The sequence below is a fragment of the Ranitomeya variabilis genome, chromosome 7 (assembly GCF_051348905.1).
Source record: "Ranitomeya variabilis isolate aRanVar5 chromosome 7, aRanVar5.hap1, whole genome shotgun sequence".
Taxonomy (NCBI): Eukaryota; Metazoa; Chordata; class Amphibia; order Anura; family Dendrobatidae; genus Ranitomeya; species Ranitomeya variabilis.
This window is the reverse complement of record NC_135238.1, coordinates 141,366,789-141,389,395: the sequence shown is the minus strand read 5'-3', so window position 1 is coordinate 141,389,395 and position 22,607 is coordinate 141,366,789. Positions and strand designations below refer to the sequence as shown.

The following is a 22,607-nucleotide window of genomic DNA, read 5'->3' as shown; positions in this document are numbered from 1 at the left end:
TATAAATGATCTCCCATCAATCATCATTATATTTACATAATGCCAATATTGCTAGCCACTCACCCACAGCTCATGGCAGGCTCATGGAGGACATAGTATCCAGATATCAGCGTCTTCCGCTGTCCAATGTGCATGTCTAAAGCGCAGCATTGTTCAGAGAAGCCACTCCAGCCAATGGAGCGCTCCGTGTGGCAATTTTTTCCATGGCACATGCGCAGTAGCGCTAAACACCGCCATGTTGGTAGTGGCTCCCTATCTTTACACAGCGCTTCATCACAGCGTCTGCGCAGTGGCATAGAGACGCAATGCGCGTCCCATACCACCTGCGCTAGTGCTGCTATGCATTGTGGACTATATGGATAAAGAAAGAAGAAAAAATTCTAATGCACTCCACCGTCCGGCCACAATGGACTTATATTATAATTATTATATTATATTATTAAGTTAGCAAAATGCAATAAATATGGCTTGTGAGATTTAGTGACAGATCCGGTAGTTCTATAGTAAAGTGTATGGATAATATAAGTCCATTGTGGCCGGACAGTGGAGTGCATTAGAATTTTTTCTTCTTTCTTTATCCATATAGTCCACAATGCATAGCAGCACTAGCGCAGGTGGTATGGGACGCGTATTGCGTCTCTATGCCACTGCGCAGACGCTGTGATGAAGCGCTGTGTAAAGATAGGGAGCCACTACCAACATGGCGGTGTTTAGCGCTACTGCACATGCGCCATGGAAAAATTGCCACACGGAGCGCTCCATTGGCTGGAGTGGCTTTTCTGAACAATGATGCGCTTTAGACATGCACATTGGACAGCGGAAGACGCTGATATCTGGATACTATGTCCTCCATGAGCCTGCCATGAGCTGTGGGTGAGTGGCTAGCAATATTGGCATTATGTAAATATAATGATGATTGATGGGAGATCATTTATACTATAGATAGTTAAAGTAATATAGTTTAGGGAGCAGTTGAGAGTTGAAAGTTATTTTCTTTTTCTGCACATATGCACTGAGCACAAGGCACTTTAATATAGAGGCAATGTACACCAGCAGATGATTTGTAATGTTAATGTTTTATGGATAACTTTTATATACTAAGCATAATTGGAAGTAATGTAACACATGTTGAAACACATATAAATAGGTAGCAGGTATGGTTACTCACTGCTTGAGAAAGGCTCAGTTTGAGCTGAAACGTCGCCCGGCTGTGTGGGTCGATTAAACCAACCACATGTTTTCACCTTACTATGGAGTGCTGCCTCTTTTCTGAATCTATCTCTATATATATATATAGATATAGATATACTCACCTCTCCGGCGGCCCCTGGACCTTACCGCCGTAACCGGGAGCCTCCGTTCCTAAGAATGAGCGCATGAAGGACCTGCGATTACGTCGGAGAGGTGAGTATATGGATATATATATATATATATATATATATATATATATATATATATATATATATATATATATATATATATATATATATATATATATATATAGATAGATAGATAGATATTCTCACCTCTCCGGCGGCCCCTGGACCTTACCGTTGTAACCGGGAGCCTCCGTTCCTAAGAATGAGCGCGTGAAGGACCTGCGATTACGTCGCGGCTTGTGATTGGTCGCGTGAGCGGTCACATGAGCGCTCACGCGACCAATCAGAAGCCGCGACGTCATCGAAGGCCCTTCACGCGCTCATTCTTAGGAACGGAGGCTCCCAGTTACATCGGTAAAGTCCAGGTGCCGCCGGAGAGGTGAGTATATCCATATTTTGTATTTTAATTCTTTATTTTACACATGAATATGGATCCCAGGGCCTGAAGGAGAGTTTTCTCTCCTTCAGACCCTGGGAACCATTCCGATACTTTGCGTCCTATTGAAATGCATTGGTATCGGGTATCGGTATCGGCGAGATCCGATATTTTGCCGGTATCGGCCAATACTATCCGATACCGATACCAATGCGTATCGGAAGGTATCGCTCAACACTAGTGATGAGATGTGATTTTGAAAGTAGAGCAAAAAGTTGACTTTTCATGTTAAGATTTTAGCCATATAAATATTTGTATTTAGTAAGTTATTGGGAAATGTGTTACATATTTTCAGCAATCGTAAACCAATGATTCACTGGTTCCTGGCTTTCCTTTAGATACATTTATCTAAATAGACGTTATTATGCAATTCTGGATGTGTAGGTTTAGAGCATGTCTCTGACTGTGGATTCTAGGTTTTTAGTATCTACAGTAGGTCCAGATATGTTTCATTACATGCATTTACTAATTTGTTCTACTTTGTATACACTTTTATATATAAAAAATTGTAACACAATGTTTCTAGAAATAAATATGTTAATAACCAAGACTCAAGAAATCAATCTTCAGGAGTTCTAACATACTGTTTGATGCAGGATGTGAGAAAATCCCGCAAACTTACAAGTATGGGCAAGATTTTCTCCCATTTACTTTTATCATTCATTTCTAGGTTGTGTTCCTTTATAAAGTCATGATTTCATACAAAATGATACAAATTCTAAAATAATTACATATTTAATAAACTTACCTTTCTCAATGGTAAACCTCTGTTGTTCATCACATTCCGCTAAATTTATCTATACTCCAGTGTGATGACATGTCACCATAATAGGTGTCCATTCACTTTCGACAGTAATCCTGTATGGACTATAGTGAAGTAAAAATACAGTAGCATGCACAAATGATATGTTATCTCCATGGAGGACATGTCGTAAGGCAGGACTGCAAAAGTATGTGGTAGAAAATCTTTATAGCATTGTTGACGAGATAGCAAAGCATTCTAAATTATTTCATTTTTTGCACTTCCCTTTGAATTCAAAGGGTTGTTCAAGACTTTTTTTATTTTCTTTTACTATGTGTCTAAAAATGAACAGGCAGAATGTGAAAAAAGGCAACTACCTGCCTACTCTAACCAGTGTCTGCTCAGAGTGATCACAGACCCCTCCTGCCAGTGATTCAGCTGCTCTACGTCAAGCGAGAAGCTCTTCTTTTTATGGTTCTGTTGCTGAGGCATTACTGCCAATGTCATTCTGAGTAACAGCTGGCTCCTTGAAGTTGGGCAGTGGGAAGCAGGCTGTCAATCAGCATGACATCAGCAGAGCAAAACAAAAGCCGCTGCTCTGCTCTGTGACATAAGTGGAAGCCATTGAAACGTTGGTAGGGACGGTTTGTGACCTTTCTGCATCGGGCACAAAAGGCAGGTAGTTGCCAACTACCTGTCTGTTAGTTATTAGGCTCATAGTAAAACAAAATGAAAGAGAATCTGTCACCACATTTGACCTAGCTAAGGTATTAATAAGGACATACAGGTTATGTACTGCTGAAAAATGTCATCCCTGTATGCCTTATATCAGATGTGTTGTTGTTGTTGTTGTTGAGAAATCATCTTTTTTTACTTGATATAATTGACCTCTTCCAGTCTCTGGGTAGGAGATTGCCTGGAAGATAACTCTGCCTCCAGGGCTTGTTTTACATGGAGGGGAGTTAACAGTTTGATGTGTAATGGTTACCAGTGTGATGTGTAATGACCGCTCTCTGCTTTCCTGATCTCACTGCAAAGCTGTGTGATTTTACCTGACACATCTGCAGATTCCTCTCAGTTTCAGCTTCTATCTATCAGGTAGACAGGGTGTAATCTAATATATAAAGCTGAATGTGTGTGTGTGTGTGTGTGTGTATGTGTGTGTGTGTATGTCCGGGATTGGCATCTGCACCGTCGCAGCTACAGCCACAAAATTTTGCACAGTCACACATCTGGACCCCGAGAGCGTCACAGGCTATGTTGTGAGGCGAAATTTTAACCCTGCACGTTCCAATTCACCAAACAATTTTGCCCCTATCTACATAATGGGGAAAAAGTGAAAGGAAAAGTGTTGGAGGCAAATTGACAGCTGCCAGATGTGAACAAGGGGGACTTAGAGAGTGAGAGCGATGACGCCAAAGAGTATATTCCATACAGTTGCTAAGGTGGGGCCCCTCCATGGGATACTCACCACACACAGGGATATGAACACACACACAAAATGTGCCACACACTACCACGTGCTTGAACACATATACCACCCTCAGCACACATTTCACCACACATACACCAACCTCCCCACATAAAAGTCGAAACACAAAAGTCACCGCTCAAAACTCGCCACGCGCAAAACTCGCCACATGAAAACCTAGGCTCACACAAAACTCGCCACACATGCAAAACTCGCCACACGCAAAACTTGCACACATGGAAAAATTGCCACATGCACAAAAGTTGCAACACATGCAAAAGTTGCCTCACACAAAACTTGCACATACTCAAAATGCACCACACATAAAACTCACCACGCGCAAAACTCGCCATGTGCAAAACTTGCTGCACACAACTTGCTACACTAACCTGTCACATGCAATTCGACACACAGAAAGTTGCTACACGCATGTCGCCACATAAAACTCATCTCACAAAAGTCGCTACATGCATGTCGCCACACGCAACTCAACACACACACAACTTGACACATGAAACTCGCCCTAAAACACACACAAGTCTGGTATTATCCTTCAAAAATATAAATCTGATTAATAAGCAGACAAACTAAAGAGCAACAAATGTACCATATAGGAAATACGGCAGCTGTCAGTCGCATGACCTATTATGTGTATGTGTGAGCTAATATATACTGCCAGGGGGGAGGGCTTCCTGTTGGCTGGGGATTTATCAGGCTGCCAATTTAGCTTAAAAATACTGAGGTAAAATACTGACCAAATAATGTGTGAACAAGGTCTAATACAGGAGGAGATGACACACAGATATATGCTATATACAGGAGGAGATGACACAGATATGTACTATATACAGGATGAGATGACATACAGGTACATACTACATACAGGAGGAAATGACACACATATATATATATATATATATATATATATATATATATATATATATATATATATATATATATAAAAAGGAGGAGATGGCACACTGGTATATACTATATACAGGGGAGATGACATACAGGTACATACTATATACAGGGGAGATGACACACAGGTATATACTATATGCAGGAGGAGATGACACACAGGTATGTACTATATACAGGGGAGATGACACACAGGTATATACTATATACAGGGGAGATGACACACGCATATACTATATACAGGAGGAGAAAACACACAGATATATACTTTATACAGGAGCAGATGACACAGGTATATACTATATACAGGAGGAGATGACACACAGGTATATACTATATACAGGAGGAGATGACATATAGGTGCATACTATATACAGGAGGAGATGACACACAGGTATATGCTGTATACAGGAGCAGATGACACACAGGTATATACTATATACAGGAGGAGATGACTTACAGGTATATACTATATACAGGAGGAGATGACACACATATATACTATATACAGTAGGAGATGACATACAGGTATATACTATATAAAAGAGGAGGAGATGACACATAGGTATATAGAGGAGGAGATGACATACAGCAGGTATTTACTATATACAGGGGAGATGACATACAGGTATATACTATATACAGGAGATGACATACAGGTATATACTATATATAGGAGGAGATGACATACAGGTATATAGTATATACAGAAGAGATAACATATAGGTATATACTATATACAGGAGGAGATGGCACATATGTATATACAATATACAGGAGGAGATGACATACAGCAGGTATATACTATTTACAGGGGAGATTACATACAGGTGTATATTATATATAAGGGAGATGACAAACATGTATATACTGAGGGGAAAATAAGGTGTGAGGTGAAAATGAGGGGTGTGAGGTGAAAATGAAAAGGTGTGAGTGCAAAATGAGAGGAGTGAAGGAAAATAGTGGATTGATTGGAAAATGACAGATGTGAGGTCGAAATGACAAGTGTTAGGGGGGAATGAGAGGAGTGAGGGGGGAAATAAGAGGAGTGAGGGGGAAAATGAGAGATGTGAGGGGGAAAATGAGAGACATGATGGGAAAATAAGAGAAGTGAGGTGCTATAACTAACCACAGATATTTACTATGCCCAGGCAACGCCGGGCTCATCAACTAGTATTGTTACAATACAGCAGAGTTCAAGAGGTGGAAAATGTGTTTGCATGGAGACAAAATTTATTTCTCATGTTCAGTGTTAGTTACTTGTCTCAGTGGTAACTCCCCCTTCATGTAAAATAAGCTCTAGAGGCAGAGTTATCTCCAGGCACCATCCGCCCCGGAGCCTGGAAGAGGTCACTTACATAAAAGAAAAGCATTGATTTCTCTGGAATAAGACATCAGGTCACAGGTATAATTTTATTCATCTTTGTATGACCTACATCCCAAAAAAGATGTTTTAGCAGTGTTGACCCTACTGACAGATTCCCTTTAAATAGTCCTGGATAACTCCTTTAACCCGTTACTGATTTCTTGTGTACATTTTCACTGATGTCGGGGTCCCTCCCTTTGATTTTGGCTCCGACAGTGAGCCCACATCTTTCCGGGGACATGTCAGATGTTTTGAACAACTGACATGTGCCCACAATGGGCGAGGGTGGAATCGTTATCTACCCGTGGCTATTGACCAGTTAAACGCCACTGTCGAACTCTGACAACGGCATTTAAATTGTGCTTCTGGCCATCGGGTCAGAAATACACACACCAGTGACCCCCCGTCGCTGGTCACCGGTGTTGGCATGACAACCTGAGGTCTCCTGGAGACTTCTATGGTTGTCAGTGTCAGCTTGCTGTGAGCGCCTCTCAGTGGTTGGCGCTTATAGCAAGTGAACAATTCTGCTATATAGAGGTGATCTGACCATCACCTTTATGTAGCAGAGCCGATCGGGTTGTGGCAGCTTCTAGTCTCCTATGGGGACTATTGAAGCATGGCAAAAGTAAAAAAGAAAAGTCTTTAAAAATCTTAAAAAAAATATAAAAGTTCAAATCACCCCCTTTTTTTTCCCCTTTCAAAATAAAACAATAAAAATAAAATCAAACATACACATATTTGGTAGTGTCGTGTTCAGAATCAACCGATCGATCAATAAAAAAAAGGATTAACCTGATCGGTAAACATTGTAGCAAGAAAAAAGTCAAAATTTCAAAATTACGGTTTTTTTTGTCACTGCGACATTGCATTAAAATGCAATATCAGGTGATTAAAAGAACATATCTGCACCAAAATGGTATTATTAAAAACGTCAGCTTGGCACACAAAAAATAAGCCCTCACCCGACCCGAGATGACGAAAAATGGAGATGCTACGGGTATCGGAAAATGGTGCAATTTTTTTTTTAACAGAGTTTGGATTTTTTTTTCACCACTTAGATAAAACAGAACCTAGACATGATTTGTGTCTATGAACACATAATGACCTGGAGAATCATAATGGCAAGTCAGTTTTAGCATTTATTGAATCTAGTAACAGAAAACAAACAAAAAACAAGTGTGGGATTGCACTTTTTTTGCAATGTCACTGCACTTGAAATATTTTTCCCGTTTTCTAGTACACAATATGGTAAAACCAATGGTGTCGTTCAACAGTACAACTCGTCCTGCAAAAAAACAAGCCCTCACATGTCCATATTGACACAAAAATAAAAAAGTTATGGCTCTGAGAAGAAGGGGAGCAAAAAAACGAAAACCAAAACCGAAAAAGCTCCAGGAGTTAAGGGGTTAAATAGTCCTGGATCACTCCTTTAAAGAGCATGTCTTTGTATCAGGATGTGAATTACACTAATGTCATTACAAAAATAATGAATTTGAAGTAGACTCCAGCCTAACTTTTGAAATAGTATTAACTTATCAACTTTGCATCTTGTCATTTGTGTACTCTCTTCATGTCTCTCACTATAACTGAACTCATGCCAATCCCTAAACAATTCCATTACTTACAAATGGGAATGAAATGTATTGAAAATTTGCTGTTTTGATTTTGAAGTCAAGAAAAATGTTGACCCCACGGCACTTATAAGGCTTTTAAATTCTCCTTTGGTGCTGTATATCTCTGCATCTTCGAGCATCAATCTCTGTGTTAAGTTGTGGACTCGACTGAAAGTTATTTTGCTTTTTGTACCTTTTGAATCTGCATTTATCAATTTGCTTTGGTGTGTGGTTTATCGGCTTATCTTTTCACTTTCCAGCATATCATCTTTCCCGAGCTGCTTGTAGTGACAAGCCTACTGATTTAAATTGTGTTCAATTTACACGCATTGCAGTGTGCTCTGGATAAATCAAACAGAACATTCCGCCTCTGAAAGCGTTTTAAATTCTGTTTGTTGTTTCTTACGGAAGAATTACATGCTTTAGGAACACTGCATTTCAAATGACCATTTTTTTTTTTTCAAATATCCTATGGGTGTTCTTAAAGGAAGAATTCACCATATGATCAAACAATAAAAAGCCAAACCCCATCTGTGCCATGTTTGCTTGCGGAGATGCCACTGAAGGGGAAAAGGAAAGCAATAAGCAGTTAAGATTAACAGAAACATATGTCACAATAGTAAGTTGAAGAAAAGTAAAATGTGTAAGAGTATCTGAGGCAAATGTTCATGCAGTTTCTGAAAATTCAATTTACAGTATGAAATTCTGCATCTGAAATTCGCAGCACAGACACTTTTGACATTATCTGACTTTTCATTGGAGCACAGAGATGATTCTCATTGTTGTCTTTCTTCTGAGTTTAAAAAATTATAGTGATCTACAAAATATATTTAGTAAAACCTCCACTTGTGTTGAAGGTTTTTTGGAAGGTTGAAGGCCAGCAGAGCGTTCGTTTAGAGACAGTTATTTCATCCCAGTAACTCTACTTTCTCTAAATATTATTCATAACAGGTTCTTCCAGTTTTGATAATAGGTTTTTGGAGAAAGATGTTCATCCCTCTTTAACACCTAATTCAAAAGAAACTATCAGAATGAAGTACTCCGATTTCAGGTATGTTCGCCAAGGTACTTAATAGATAATGCTAATCTCACACATTCACCTTCATACCAATGCTGCCTCAGATTGTCTACATTTATGTATGTTTATAGAAAGATATAGTTAATTCATTTTGAGTAATATTGTCTATAAAGTATAAGGCTACGTATGTTCACATCACGTTTGAGCCTCATGTCAGTGGTTCCATCAGGGCTTATGTCTTAAGCCCTAGAAAACAGGGTTTGGATGTTTGTGCAGACGGGGCCACTGACTGAAATGATGATGAGATGACGGAGTTGCATAGTGCTTTGTCAGAAAATAATTTTTGGCAGCATCCTTATTTGAGGCAAGGCATCAACACCTGCATCTCCATGCCTTACTCAAATACTCAGACTGCCAAAAATTATGCCTACACTGTGTATGGCAGGCAGTATCTATAGTATTTTTTTCTTATGCAAATGATCTCTTCAGAGAAGAAGAAGACTTAATCTCCAGTGCCACCTATTGCATGTAGAAATCCTAAAAGTTATTATCGACCCTTAAAATGACCCTTGTCACATGACTTAGGATAAAAGCCAAACCAGACTCTCCATTGCGGATGCATGTTTCTGGGGAGATGATCCTCATTAGTGCAAAGCAGGAGATCTGATTTGTGGTTAATCAGACCTCTTCACATAATCCTAAATAACTTATTGTGTGCTGATTGCTGCAATACCTACTCCTGCCATTATATAAAAAAATATAGATCTAACGTGTTGAGCAACTGGATGAATGGTTGTCCTTGTAATAGATGTATGGGGCAGATACTGCTGAATAAAAGCCATTGGTTCTGCTCTGACTTATAGAAGGTGTCCTAAACGTCTTCCTTATGGCCTAATCAGGGCCGCATTTAGAGTTTCTGCTGCCCTAGGCACTTTTAGTGCTGCCTCCCCCTTTGGTGAGTATGACACTATCGGCAGTGACTTTGGCAAGAATCGCTGATGTGAAAGTAGCCTTTTGCAGCAGATCCGGCAGTTTTTCTGTATCTGCCACGTAACGGATCACTTACGGCAACACTGCGTTCGGCCTCATTCATTCCCTATGGGATTTGTGGCACTTGCCATGATCTGGCAAATGTGGTACCATACCTCCCAACTTTTGAAGAAGGGAAGGAGATATAAAGTTTGCGGTGCGCTTAGTGCGCCACAGCAAATTTTAGGCCACACATCTGACCACACCCATTTCACAACTAGTCACACCCATATCCATGTCCCAACCACACCCATTTAGCACTGCTGATCACACTGTTTTATATACAATAATTATAAACAAACAAAAAATATGGCCACAGTGCTCCGTACTGTATAATGGCCACACATGATGCTCAATACTGTATAATGGCCACACATGATGCTCCATACTGTATAATGGCCACACATGATGCTCAATACTGTATAATGGACACACATGATGCTCCATACTGTATAATAGCCACACATGATGCTCAATACTGTATAACGGCCACCACACATGATGTTCCATACTGTATAATGGCCACACACAGTTCCCCATACTGTATAATGGCCACACATGATGCTCAATACTGTATAATGGCCACACATGATGCTCCACAATGTATAATGGCCACACAGTGATCCATACTGTATAATGGCCACACATAGTGCTCCATACTGTATAATGGTCACACAGTTCTCAATACTGTATAATGATGCCACATGATGCTTAATACTGTATAATGACCCCCCTCCTGTATGCATGGCTCATATTCCCCCTGTATGCATGGCTCATATTCCCCCTCCTGTATGCATGGCTCCTATTCCCCCCTGTATGCATGGCTCATATTCCCCCCTGTATGCATGGCTCATATTCCCCCTCCTGTATGCATGGCTCCTATTCCCCCCTGTATGCATGGCTCATATTCCCCCCTGTATGCATGGCTCATATTCCCCCTCCTGTATGCATGGCTCATATTCCCCCTCCTGTATGCATGGCTCATACCCCCCTGTATGCATGGCTCATCTCTCCACCCCACCCCCGCTCCCATCTTGAATGGTGTGGCTTACCGTCCTCCTTCATCCTCCCTCCCCTGTCCCCCCGTCCCTCCGTCCCTCATACTTACCTGTTCCTCACCGCGTGGCTGCGCCAACATCCCTCTGGCTCTGTCCCGACTCCCGGCGCAACACCTTCTTCCTGCGTGAGCGGTCACGTGATACCGCTCATTAAGGTCATGAATATGTGCATATTCATGACCTTAATGAGCGGTACCACGTGACCGCTCATTCATGAGCGCTGCAGAAGCCGAGACCAGGCATCACTGGAACAGGGTGAGTATCATCTTCAAGGAGGGTGGGTGGGAGGCGGCCGGGCGGGGGGCCTGGGGGGCGGTCGGGAGGTGACCCAGCTTTTATAAAAAAAACAACCCTTGCTCAGGTGCCACCCCCGCATTGTCCCCGCCCTAGGCATGTGCCCTCACGTGTCTAGTGGCAAATACGGCCCTGGGCCTAATAGAGCATGTTGGCAGCATGTTTCAGCCAGTCTTTGGGCAGCATGTTATAGAACAGACCAAGCAGATTGATGTATTTTGCAGATTGATAAGTAGTAACTAGAGCACAGTTCTCAGTGGAAGGAATGATTATTACTGCATACATTGCTGTTGATATATTCTTCATTACTTCATTTTCATTTTGACATCTTCATATGTGTTTAATTGGTCTTCCTAACTGAACAACATGATTGGAGAAATGCCTGTCATGCTATAACAATTTTGTTAAAATTGTTTCAAGACACACAGATGTGTTAGTGTCATCTTTCCTCTCTGTCTGTTGAGTTCTGCATAAATAAAATTATATTTAACAGCTTAATTTGTAACCCTAGAAGTCTGAATTTGTCTGTAATAGCACAGACATTTGGCGAGATAGCAGGTATGGATGAGTACATGGTAAAATATGTCTGTAGAGAAAGCAGCTTTTTTATAGTAGACCAGAGGTGCACAGCCTGATGGCCACATGTGGTTTGCAAAGCCATACTGTGTCGCCCCCCAGCCATCTGGGCACAAAAATGATTAAAAAAGAGAGGTGTGTAGTGTTGGGGCAGGGACCGGTCAGGAGTAGTGGGGCACTGGATAGCAAACCCCTCATATATCAGGATCAGAAGTTAGAGGTGGATGACTTGGCTGTTGTCACATCACCCATAGTCTCTAATGGAGGAAGCAACATACATTTGGGGTTAGTCTATACATGTTTGAAATGCTACTTGGGTGAAAAAGATGACTCCTATACTTCGATTAGGTAGGATAGTTGAATCTGCAAATGTCCCGTATCTATGTAACATATGCCTGAAAAGGTAATACTTCTTTTAGAGTGGTTCGATGTGATAATGTAGCTCTTGGAAAATGAGGAGCACACTTGTACTAGACCGTCATCTAGATTGCTCCTCTGAGTTATGACATTAGGGACAGTACTAAGGTGAATCTGGGTATCCAGCTACATACCTTAATCTGGATGAAACCCTCAGATGAGAATTTGTAGTGTGTAGTATTAAAAAAAGTTTGTGTTGCATAGTATCTACTGCATAATATGTTATAATATGTTAGATAAATATTAATATATATTTGTTTTGTAAACAGTTCAGAAATGGAAAGATCCCAGCAGTCGGATGCCTACAATCTGAAGACCTCAAAGAGCATGGATCTTGGTAAGTGACATTTTCACGATTAGTGACATCAGTTTCTTAAAGGAAAATTGTTAGCAGATTCACACTTCGCCAGTCACGGGTAGCATGAATCCGTGACCGCCTCCTGTGTTCTGAACATGAGTGTTTCAGTCTAAAATGCATTGATGTTTCAGAGTAAAGGTACCGTCACACTAAACGACTTTATAACGATATCGCTAGCAATCCGTGACGTTGCAGCGTCCTCGCTAGCGATATCGTTTAGTTTGACACGCAGCAGCGATCAGGATCCTGCTGTGATGTCGCTGGTCGCTGAATAAAGTCCAGAACTTTATTTGGTCGTTTGATCGCTGTGTATCGTTGTGTTTGACACCAAATGCAACGATACCAGCGATATTTTACACTGGTAACCAGGGTAAACATCGGGTAACTAAGCGCGGGGCCGCGCTTAGTAACCCGATGTTTACCCTGGTTACCAGCGTAAAATGTAAAAAAAACAAACAGCACATACTCACATTGCGTCCCCTGCAGTCTGCTTCCTCCTCTGACTCAGCGCCGCAAAGTGAAAGTGAAAGCAGCACAGCGGTGACGTCACCGCTCTGCTCTCACTGTACGGCGCTCAGTCAGTCAGGAAGTGGACGCAGGGGGACGTGAATGTAAGTATGTGCTGTTTGTTTTTTTTACATTTTACGCTGGTAACCAGGGTAAACATCGGGTTACTAAGCGCGGCCCTGCGCTTAGTTACCCGATGTTTACCCTGGTTACCAGGGGACCTCGGCATCGTTGATCGCTGGAGAGCGGTCTGTGTGACAGCTCTCCAGCGATCAAACAGCGACGCTGCAGCGATCGGCATCGTTGTCGTTATCGCTGCAGCGTCGCTTAATGTGACGGTACCTTAACACATATTGAAAGCACAGCCAGGGACAATGTGACTAGTCCAAGAGGCCGGCTTCTCCCAGCCCATTCAGCTGGATGAGCAGGATTTTTCCTATGTGTGCGTAGCTGAACAGGCGGGGGAGAGAAGCTGGCGAGACCTGCCTCTTGGACTTTTATATAGAAATCATCTATAAATATGTCCTACTTCACACCGAAAGATTCACTGCTCATGCTATTCTTAGGTTTTGGCGTGGGTACTAAAAATGGTGTAATAAGTAATGTAAAACATTGATAGATTGCAGTGCATAATAAATAAATAAACTGACCTGAGGTGTTTTTTTTAAAATCTGCAACATGTCCGTTTCTCTTGCGAATACGCCGAGTTTTACGTGCAAATTTTCCCCATAGACTTGCTTTAGATGTGGAAAATCCAGAGGTATAAAATGCATGTGATCCACACATGACAATATCAATAAAGCTTTGTCAAAGCCAAATACCAAGAAATATCAAAAACAAAGCAGCTTTTCTTAAAGCATGACTCGCCAAACAGAGCTAAAAACCACAGCGTCAAAAACATGATAAACACATGTTAAAAAATTAACTCAAAAACACAACCAAACTTACCCAATTGGTGCAGAAATGCTGGAAAAAATCTGCAACATCCAAAACCTGCCAAATACTCATTGTGGGAATGTAGCCTAAGACCTCCAACATAACCCTGTGTAAAAATGGAAGAAATCTCTATAGATGTACACCATGTTTTTATGAATCATGTGCTTTCATATATATATAAATTTTTTTATGCAGCACCTCATCAGTTAGTTCAGTGGCTTGCAAAAGTATTAACCCCATTTGGCTTTTTAACTATTTTATTACTTTACAACCTGTGTTTAAATATTTTTTGTTATCCAATTTGTGTGTGATGCGTCATCACTAAATAGTATAAGTTTGTGTTGAGAAAATTATAGACATGAATTACATTTGAGGGATCAAATAGCTAAATATTGGCATGTGCATATTTATTCACCCTGCTAAAGTCAGTACTCTGTAGAGTCTCCTTTTGCTCCAATTACAGCTGCAAGTCGCTTTGGATAAGTCTCTATGAGTTTTACACATCTTGCCACTGGAATTTTTCCCATTCATCAAGGCAAAACTGCTCCATCCCCTTTAAGTTAGATGGTTTCCTCTGGTGATCATCAGTCTTCAAGTCTCACCACTGATTCTCAATTGGATTACGGTCTGGGCTTTGACTAGGCCACTCAAAAACATTTCCACATTTCCACTTAAACCATTCAAGTGTTGCCTTTGCAGTATCCTTTGGGTCATTGTCTTGTTTGAAGGTGAACCTTCATCCCAGTCTCAAATCACTGACAGACTGGATATCAAGGAAATTCGCACCATCCATCTGCCCCTTGACTCAGGCCATTTTTACTGGCCCTGCTGCTGAAAAACATGCCCACAGCAAGATGCTGTCACCTCCATATTTCACTGTGAGGATGGTGTTCTTGGAGTGATTAGCTGTGTTGGTTTGTCGCCAGACATAGTGTTTATGTTATTGGCCAAAAAGTTCAACTTTGGTGTCTTCTCTGGCATGTGCTCTCTGGTGTGTGCTTTACTAAGTAGCTGCTGAAAATACTAAGTCAGGAAAAAGGGCAATACTGCACTGTATTAAGTTATGTTCACACATTGCTTTTTTGCTGCGTTTTTTTCTGCAGACAAAACCTTCCCTCTGTTAAGCAAACAGGTTTTGCTGAATTTTTATCAGGTTTAATGTATATATATATATATATATATATATATATATATATATATATATATATATATATATATATATATATATATACATATATATATATATATATATATATATATATTTATTAAACCTGATAAAAATTCATAAATATATATATATATATATATATATATATATATATATATATATATATATATACAGTACAGACCAAAAGTTTGGACACACCTTCTCATTTACAGATTTTTCTGTATTTTCATGAAAATGAAAATTGTACATTCACGCTGAAATCATCAAAACTGTGAATTGACAAATGTGGAATTATATACTTAACAAAAAAGTGGGAAACAACTGAAATTATGTCTTATATTCTAGGTTCTCCAAAGTAGCCATCCTTTGCTTTGATGACTGCTTTGCACACTCTTGGCATTCTCTTGATGAGCTTCAAGAGGTAGTCACTGGGAATGGTCTTTCAACAATCTTGAAGGAGTTCCCAGAGATGCTTAGCACTTGGTCCTTTTGCCTTCACTCTGCGGTCAGGGTTCAGGTCTGGTGACTGTGGAGGCCAGGTCATCTGGCGTAGCACCCCATCACTCTCCTTCTTAGTCAAATAGCCCTTACACAGCCTGGAGGTGTGTTTGGGGTCATTGTCCTGTTAAAAAATAAATGATGGTCCACCTAAACGCAAACTGGATGGAATAGCATGCCACTGCAAGATGCTGTGGTGGCCATGCTGGTTCAGTATGCCTTCAATTTTGAATAAATCCCCAACAGTATCACCAGCAAAGCACCCCCACACCATCACACCTCCTCCTCCATGCTTCACGGTGGGAACCAGGCATGTAGAGTCCATCCGTTCACATTTTCGCCGTCGCACAAAGACACAGTGGTTGGAACTAAAGATCTCAAATTTGGACTCTTCAGACCAAAGCACAGATTTCCACTGGTCTAATGTCCATTCCTTGTGTTCTTTAGCCCAAACAAGTCTCTTGTGCTTGTTGCCTGTCCTTAATAGTAATAACGGACCTAGGAGCGCTGGAAATGAGACCAAAACAAGGATTTTAGTGTTGAACCACAACACGTTTCAACGGTTAAACCGTCTTCATCAGGTGGAAGTTTATTAATGGAAAGCAGGAAGAGGTATTTAAACAAATAGCAACCAATAAAATTCAAAGTCAGCAGGTCACATGATAAGAACAAGTCACATGATAAAATAGTAAGGTCACATGGTAAAAACACAATAGGAACAAAGTTACCGTATATACTCGAGTATAAGCCGAGATTTTCAGCCCAAATTTTTGGGCTGAAAGTGCCCCTCTCGGCTTATACTCGAGTCATGATCGGTGGTGGGGTCGGCGGGTGAGGACTGTCATATACTCACCTAGTTCCGGCGTTCCTGGCGCTCCCCCTGCCCGTCCCACGGTCTCCGGGTGCCGCAGCTCTTCCCCTGTTCAGCGGTCACATGGGACCGCTCATTAGAGAAATTAATAGGCTGCTCCACCTCCCATAGGGGCGGAGCCGCCTATTCATTTCTCTAATGAAGCGGTGCCGGTGACCGCTGATAGAGGAAGAGGCTGCGGCGCCGAAGACCAGCTGTCCGGGGGAAGGAGCGGGACGCCGGGAGCAGGTAAGTATGTCATATTTACCTTCCCTCGTTCCACACGCCGGGCGCCACACCATCTTCCCGGCGTCTCTCCGCTCTGACTGTGCAGGTCAGAGGGCGCAATGACGCATGTAGTGTGCGCGCCGCCCTCTGCCTGATCAGTCAGTGCGGAGAGACGCCGGGACGGGACGCTGGGGATCTGCAAGCAAGAGAGGTGAGTATGTGTTTTATTATTTTTATTGCAGCAGCAGCAATGGCACAGCTTTATGTTGAGCATCTATGGGGCAACGGTGCAGAGCACTATATGGCACAGCTATGGGGCAACGGTGCAGAGCACTATATGGCACAGCTATGGGGCAACGGTGCAGAGCACTATATATATGGCACCGCTATGGGCCAATGGTGCAGAGCACTATATGGCACAGCTATGGGGCAACGGTGCAGAGCACTATATATATGGCACAGCTATGGGGCAATTGTGCAGAGCACTATATGGCACAGCTATGGGGGCAATGGTGCAGAGCACTATATGGCACAGCTATGGGGCAACGGTGCAGAGCACTATATGGCACAGCTATGGGGCAACGGTGCAGAGCATTATATATATGGCACAGCTATGGGGCAACGGTGCAGAGCACTATATATATGGCACAGCTATGGGGCAACGGTGCAGAGCACTATATATATGGCACAGCTATGGGGCAACGGTGCAGAGCACTATATATATGGCACAGCTATGGGGCAACGGTGCAGAGCACTATATGGCACAGCTATGGGGCAACGGTGCAGAGCACAATATGGCACAGCTATGGGGCAATGGTGCAGATCATTATATATATGGCACAGCTATGGGGCAACGGTGCAGAGCACTATATGGCACAGCTATGGGGCAACGGTGCAGAGCACTATATGGCACAGCTATGGGGCAACGGTGCAGAGCACTATATGGCACAGCTATGGGGCAATGGTGCAGAGCATTATATATATGGCACAGCTATGGGGCAACGGTGCAGATCATTATATATATGGCACAGCTATGGGGCAACGGTGCAGAGCATTATATGGCACAGCTATGGGGCAATGGTGCAGAGCATTATATATATGGCACAGCTATGGGGCAACGGTGCAGAGCATTATATATGGCACAGCTTTATGTGCAGCATCTATGGGGCTATAATGAACAGTATGGAATATCTATTTTTAATTTTGAAATTCACCGGTACCTGCTGCATTTTCCACCCTAGGCTTATACTCGAGTCAATAAGTTTTCCCAGTTTTTTGTGGCAAAATTAGGGGGGTCGGCTTATACTCGGGTCGGCTTATACTCGAGTATATACGGTATGTATATATAAAAAAAGATTAAATAAAGCCCCTAGACCTGATTAAAATATAAAACATGACAAAAAACAGAAATAAGACAACATATAATAAAATGACACTATAAAAACGACTTAAAAACAGAGAGATCACTTGTTAACCCTTTCAATGGTAAGATTTAACCCTTCAGGCGCCAGAGTCCCCAACTTAAAAATCCAGAAACTTTCCCTATTAATCAAGCTCCCATACTGATCAGATACATTGTCTGGTATAAAATCTATAATCATTAGTTTAAGAGATTCAAATTTTTTTGGGTGCTTGGTTAAAAAATGCTTTGATAGGCTATGCAACATAAAACCATTCCTAATATTATGGCGATGCTTATTCAGTCTTGTGTGCATGGTCTGTATAGTCCGTCCAACGTATTGGAGCCCTCATCCGCATTCTATTAGATATACTACAAATGAGAATTGACAGTTAACATGGTAGTTGATTCTGTAATTAACATTAGTAGTATTGAATGTGAATTATTTAACACCATTTCTGATGAAGTTACAACATAGACATTTTGCAGATCTACAAGCAAAACAGCCGGGGTTTTTTGTTAGCTGGGTCATGGATATGGCACTGGGGCTAATAACTGTATTGCTGGGTGCAACTAGGTTGCGGAGTGTGCGATTCCGCCTATAAATTATTCTGGGGTGGGTAGGGATGTGACCTGAGAATATAGGGTCACCTTCCAATATGAACCAATATTTTTTCAAGTCTTTGGATAGTAGCATGAGATTGATTAAAAGTTGTAACCAAGCTCCACTTGGCAAATTCAGAGGTCATGGATTTAGCACCCCTACTAGTTTTACTTTTAATTTTCTGTATACATTCATATTGGGACAATATTCCAGTTTTAGAATGGGCGTCTTGAACCAGTTTTTCTAGGGTAGCCTTTTTGTAAAAAACGTTGCTCTAAGACTTTGGCCTCTTCAAAGAAAACCTTGTCTCTTGTGCAATTTTTTTTTTTATGCACCAATACTGCCCATACGGGATGTTACGGATCCATTTGGGAAGGTGTCCACTATTAAAATTCAAGTAACTATTCACATCCACCTTTTTAAAGTGTGTAGTGGTGGAGAAACAGCCCTCAGTGTCAACATGTACCATTAGATCTAAAAATTGAATTGAGGAGCGTGAGAAATTAGCTGTAAAGGTAAGACCCCAAGAATTAGAGTTGAGACTGTGAACAAATTCAGGGGCTTCCAATTCAGTGCCTGTCCAAATTAAAAAGAGATTGTCTATGAAGCGACAATAAAAAACAAGCTTACCAGCAGCCAGACGGGTCTGCGCGATGAGGACGGACCCTTTCAGTTTCTCCTACCTCTAACAAAATTCTGCATAATACTAAAATCACTCATTTTTTTCAGTTGACACCAGGCAACCAGTCAAAAAGAAAAAGAAAACGAGAGCACGAGGATGTAGGGGCAAGGGAAAATCCAAAAAAAACCTTTGGGCTCCCCCTAAATCCACTACTGAACTAAGAAGCATCTTCAATTTATCAGACTATAGTCTCAATAACGATGAAAGGTCACTGCTTGAACGTGGTCTATCTTTCTGTCCAGACTCACCCCTTAATGCTTTTAGACTTTATTTGGATTTGAATGATTTTATTAGGAAACTTACGGTACAGAGACACTTCTTGATTGAGGGTAAGAATAAGCCAATGAACTCAGAATCTAATTTGATAACTAATGAGGCTGACTCTTTTCTACATGTTGACCCCAAAGCCACCTCAAGCCATTTTTATCCCCTCCATCACAGGGGATCACACATTGAAACATTCCAGCAGCTCATCTTTAAAGAAATTAGATCTTTACCTTTATCTAAAAAGAAAAATGGTAACCTTACTATAGGTGAGAAAGCAGCCGTGGAATCCCTAAGGGAAAATGTGAATATTATTATCAATAATGCTGACAAAGGGGGAGGAGTGGTGGTCATGAACAGAAACTGGTATACTCAGGAGGGTTTTAGAATTCTAAATGATTGTGGATTCTATGTTAGATTGGACCAAGATATCTCCGCAATAACTTTTTCTGAGTACAATAATTTTATAAAAAGAGCTTATTCCTTAGGTCTTTTTAATAAGAAAGAATTCAAATTTCTTAATATCTCTCATTACAGAATTCCATTTTTTATTTTTTTACCCAAGATACATAAGAATTCCTCTAACCCCCCAGGTTGCTCCATTATCTCCGGTATTAACTCAATCACCAGCAACTTATCTAATTTTGTAGATTTTTTTTGCAGAAATATGTTATTAGTCTTGGGTCATACCTTAAAGATTTATCTGACCTAATTGATACTCTCCAGGCTTTCCCCCGTGTCCCTTATTGTGCCCTCATAACAATGGATGTTCAAGCCCTCTACTCCAATATACCCCATGATCGGGGTGTAGAGGCGGTTGACCATTTCTTGTCTTTGGATGATCAAATGCCTGAACTGCAAAGAACTTTTTTTTTAGATGCTATTAAATTTGTTCTGCATAATAATATTTTCACTTTTGAGCATTTCTTTTATCGCCAGATAAAGGGCTGCGCGATGGGGATGAGATTCGCCCCTAGTTACGCAAATCTGTTTATGGGAGCTTTTGAGTCCGTCCTCGTCGTGCAGTCCCGTCTGGCTGCTGGTAAGCTTGTTTTTTATTGTCGCTTCATAGACGATCTATTTTTTTAAAATTTGGACAGGCACTGAATTGGAAGCCCCTGAATTTGTTCACAGTCTCAACTCTAATTCTTGGGGTCTTACCTTTACAGCTAATTTCTCACACTCCTCAATTCAATTTTTAGATCTAATGGTACATGTTGACACTGAGGGCTGTTTCTCCACCACTACACACTTTAAAAAGGTGGATGTGAATAGTTACTTGAATTTTAATAGTGGACAACTTCCCAAATGGATCCGTAACATCCCGTATGGGCAGTATTGGCGCATAAGAAAAAAATGCACAAGAGACAAGGATTTCTTTGAAGAGGCCAAAGTCTTAGAGCAACGTTTTTTTTACAAAAAGGCTACCCTAAAAAACTGGTTCAAGACGCCCTTTCTAAAACAGGAATATTGTCCCAATATGAATGTATACAGAAAATTAAAAGTAAAACTAGTAGGGGTGCTAAATCCATGACCTCTGAATTTGCCAAGTGGAGCTTGGTTACAACTTTTAATCAATCTCATGCTACTATCCAAAGACTTTTGAAAAAATACTGGTTCATATTGGAAGGTGACCCTATATTCTCAGGTCACATCCCTACCCACCCCAGAATAATTTATAGGCGGAATTGCACACTCCGCAACCTAGTTGCACCCAGCAATACAGTTATTAGCCCCAGTGCCTTATCCGCGACCCAGCTAACAAAAAATCCCGGCTGTTTTGCTTGTAGATCTGCAAAATGTCTATGTTGTAACTCCATCAGAAATGGTGTTAAAGAATTCACATCCAATTCTGCTAATGTTAATTACAGAATCAACTACCATGTTAACTGTCAATTCTCATTTGTAGTATATCTAATAGAATGCGGATGAGGGCTCCAATACGTTGGACGGACTATACAGACCATGCACACAAGACTGAATAAGCATCGCCATAATATTAGGAATGGTTTTATGTTGCATAGCCTATCAAAGCATTTTTTAACCAAGCACCAAAAAAAATTATAATCTCTTAAACTAATGATTATAGATTTTATACCAGACAATGTATCTGATCGGTATGGGAGCTTGATTAATAGGGAAAGTTTCTGGATTTTTAAGTTGGGGACTCTGGCGCCTGAAGGGTTAAATCTTACCATTGAAAGGGTTAACAAGTGATCTCTCTGTTTTTAAGTCTTTTTTATAGTGTCATTTTATTATATGTTGTCTTATTTCTGCTTTTTATCATGTTTTATATTTTAATCAGGTCTAGGGGCTTTATTTATTCTTTTTTTATATATGTACATAACTTTGTTCCTATTGTGTTTTTACCATGTGACCTTACTATTTTATCATGTGACGTGTTCTTATCATGTGACCTGCTGACTTTGAATTTTATTGGTTGCTATTTGTTTAAATACCTCTTCCTGCTTTCCATTAAAAAACTTCCACCTGATGAAGACGGTTTAACCGTTGAAACGCGTTGTGGTTCAACACTAAAATCCTTGTTTTGGTCTCATTTCCAGCGCTCATAGGTCCGTTATTACTATTTTTTACTGCATTTTGTATCCTCCTAGAAGGTTAACGGCTGGAGCTGCGGTGGACTCTTTGCTTTTAATTTTAATTTTAACCGTGACCCTCACAGCGCTCCCCAGTGACCACTTTCTTTTCCCTTGAATTTCATTGTTGCCTGTCCTTAGCAGTGGTTTCCTAGCACCTATTTTACCATGAAGGCCTGCTGCACAAAGTCTCCTC

The 22,607-nt window shown here is 40.9% G+C and overlaps 1 protein-coding gene across 8 annotated transcripts in view; it reads left to right on the top strand.

Annotated features, from left to right (window-relative positions):
* Positions 1-22,607, top strand: part of PARD3B (par-3 family cell polarity regulator beta) — a 2,038,921-nt gene that overhangs the window by 729,482 nt on the left and 1,286,832 nt on the right. For all 8 annotated transcript variants that reach the window (XM_077271962.1, XM_077271960.1, XM_077271958.1 and 5 more), the window contains exons 14-15: positions 8,880-8,979; positions 12,590-12,657. In XM_077271962.1, coding sequence (XP_077128077.1) covers positions 8,880-8,979; positions 12,590-12,657 — 168 coding nt within the window. The remainder of the gene's footprint in view (positions 1-8,879; positions 8,980-12,589; positions 12,658-22,607) is intronic.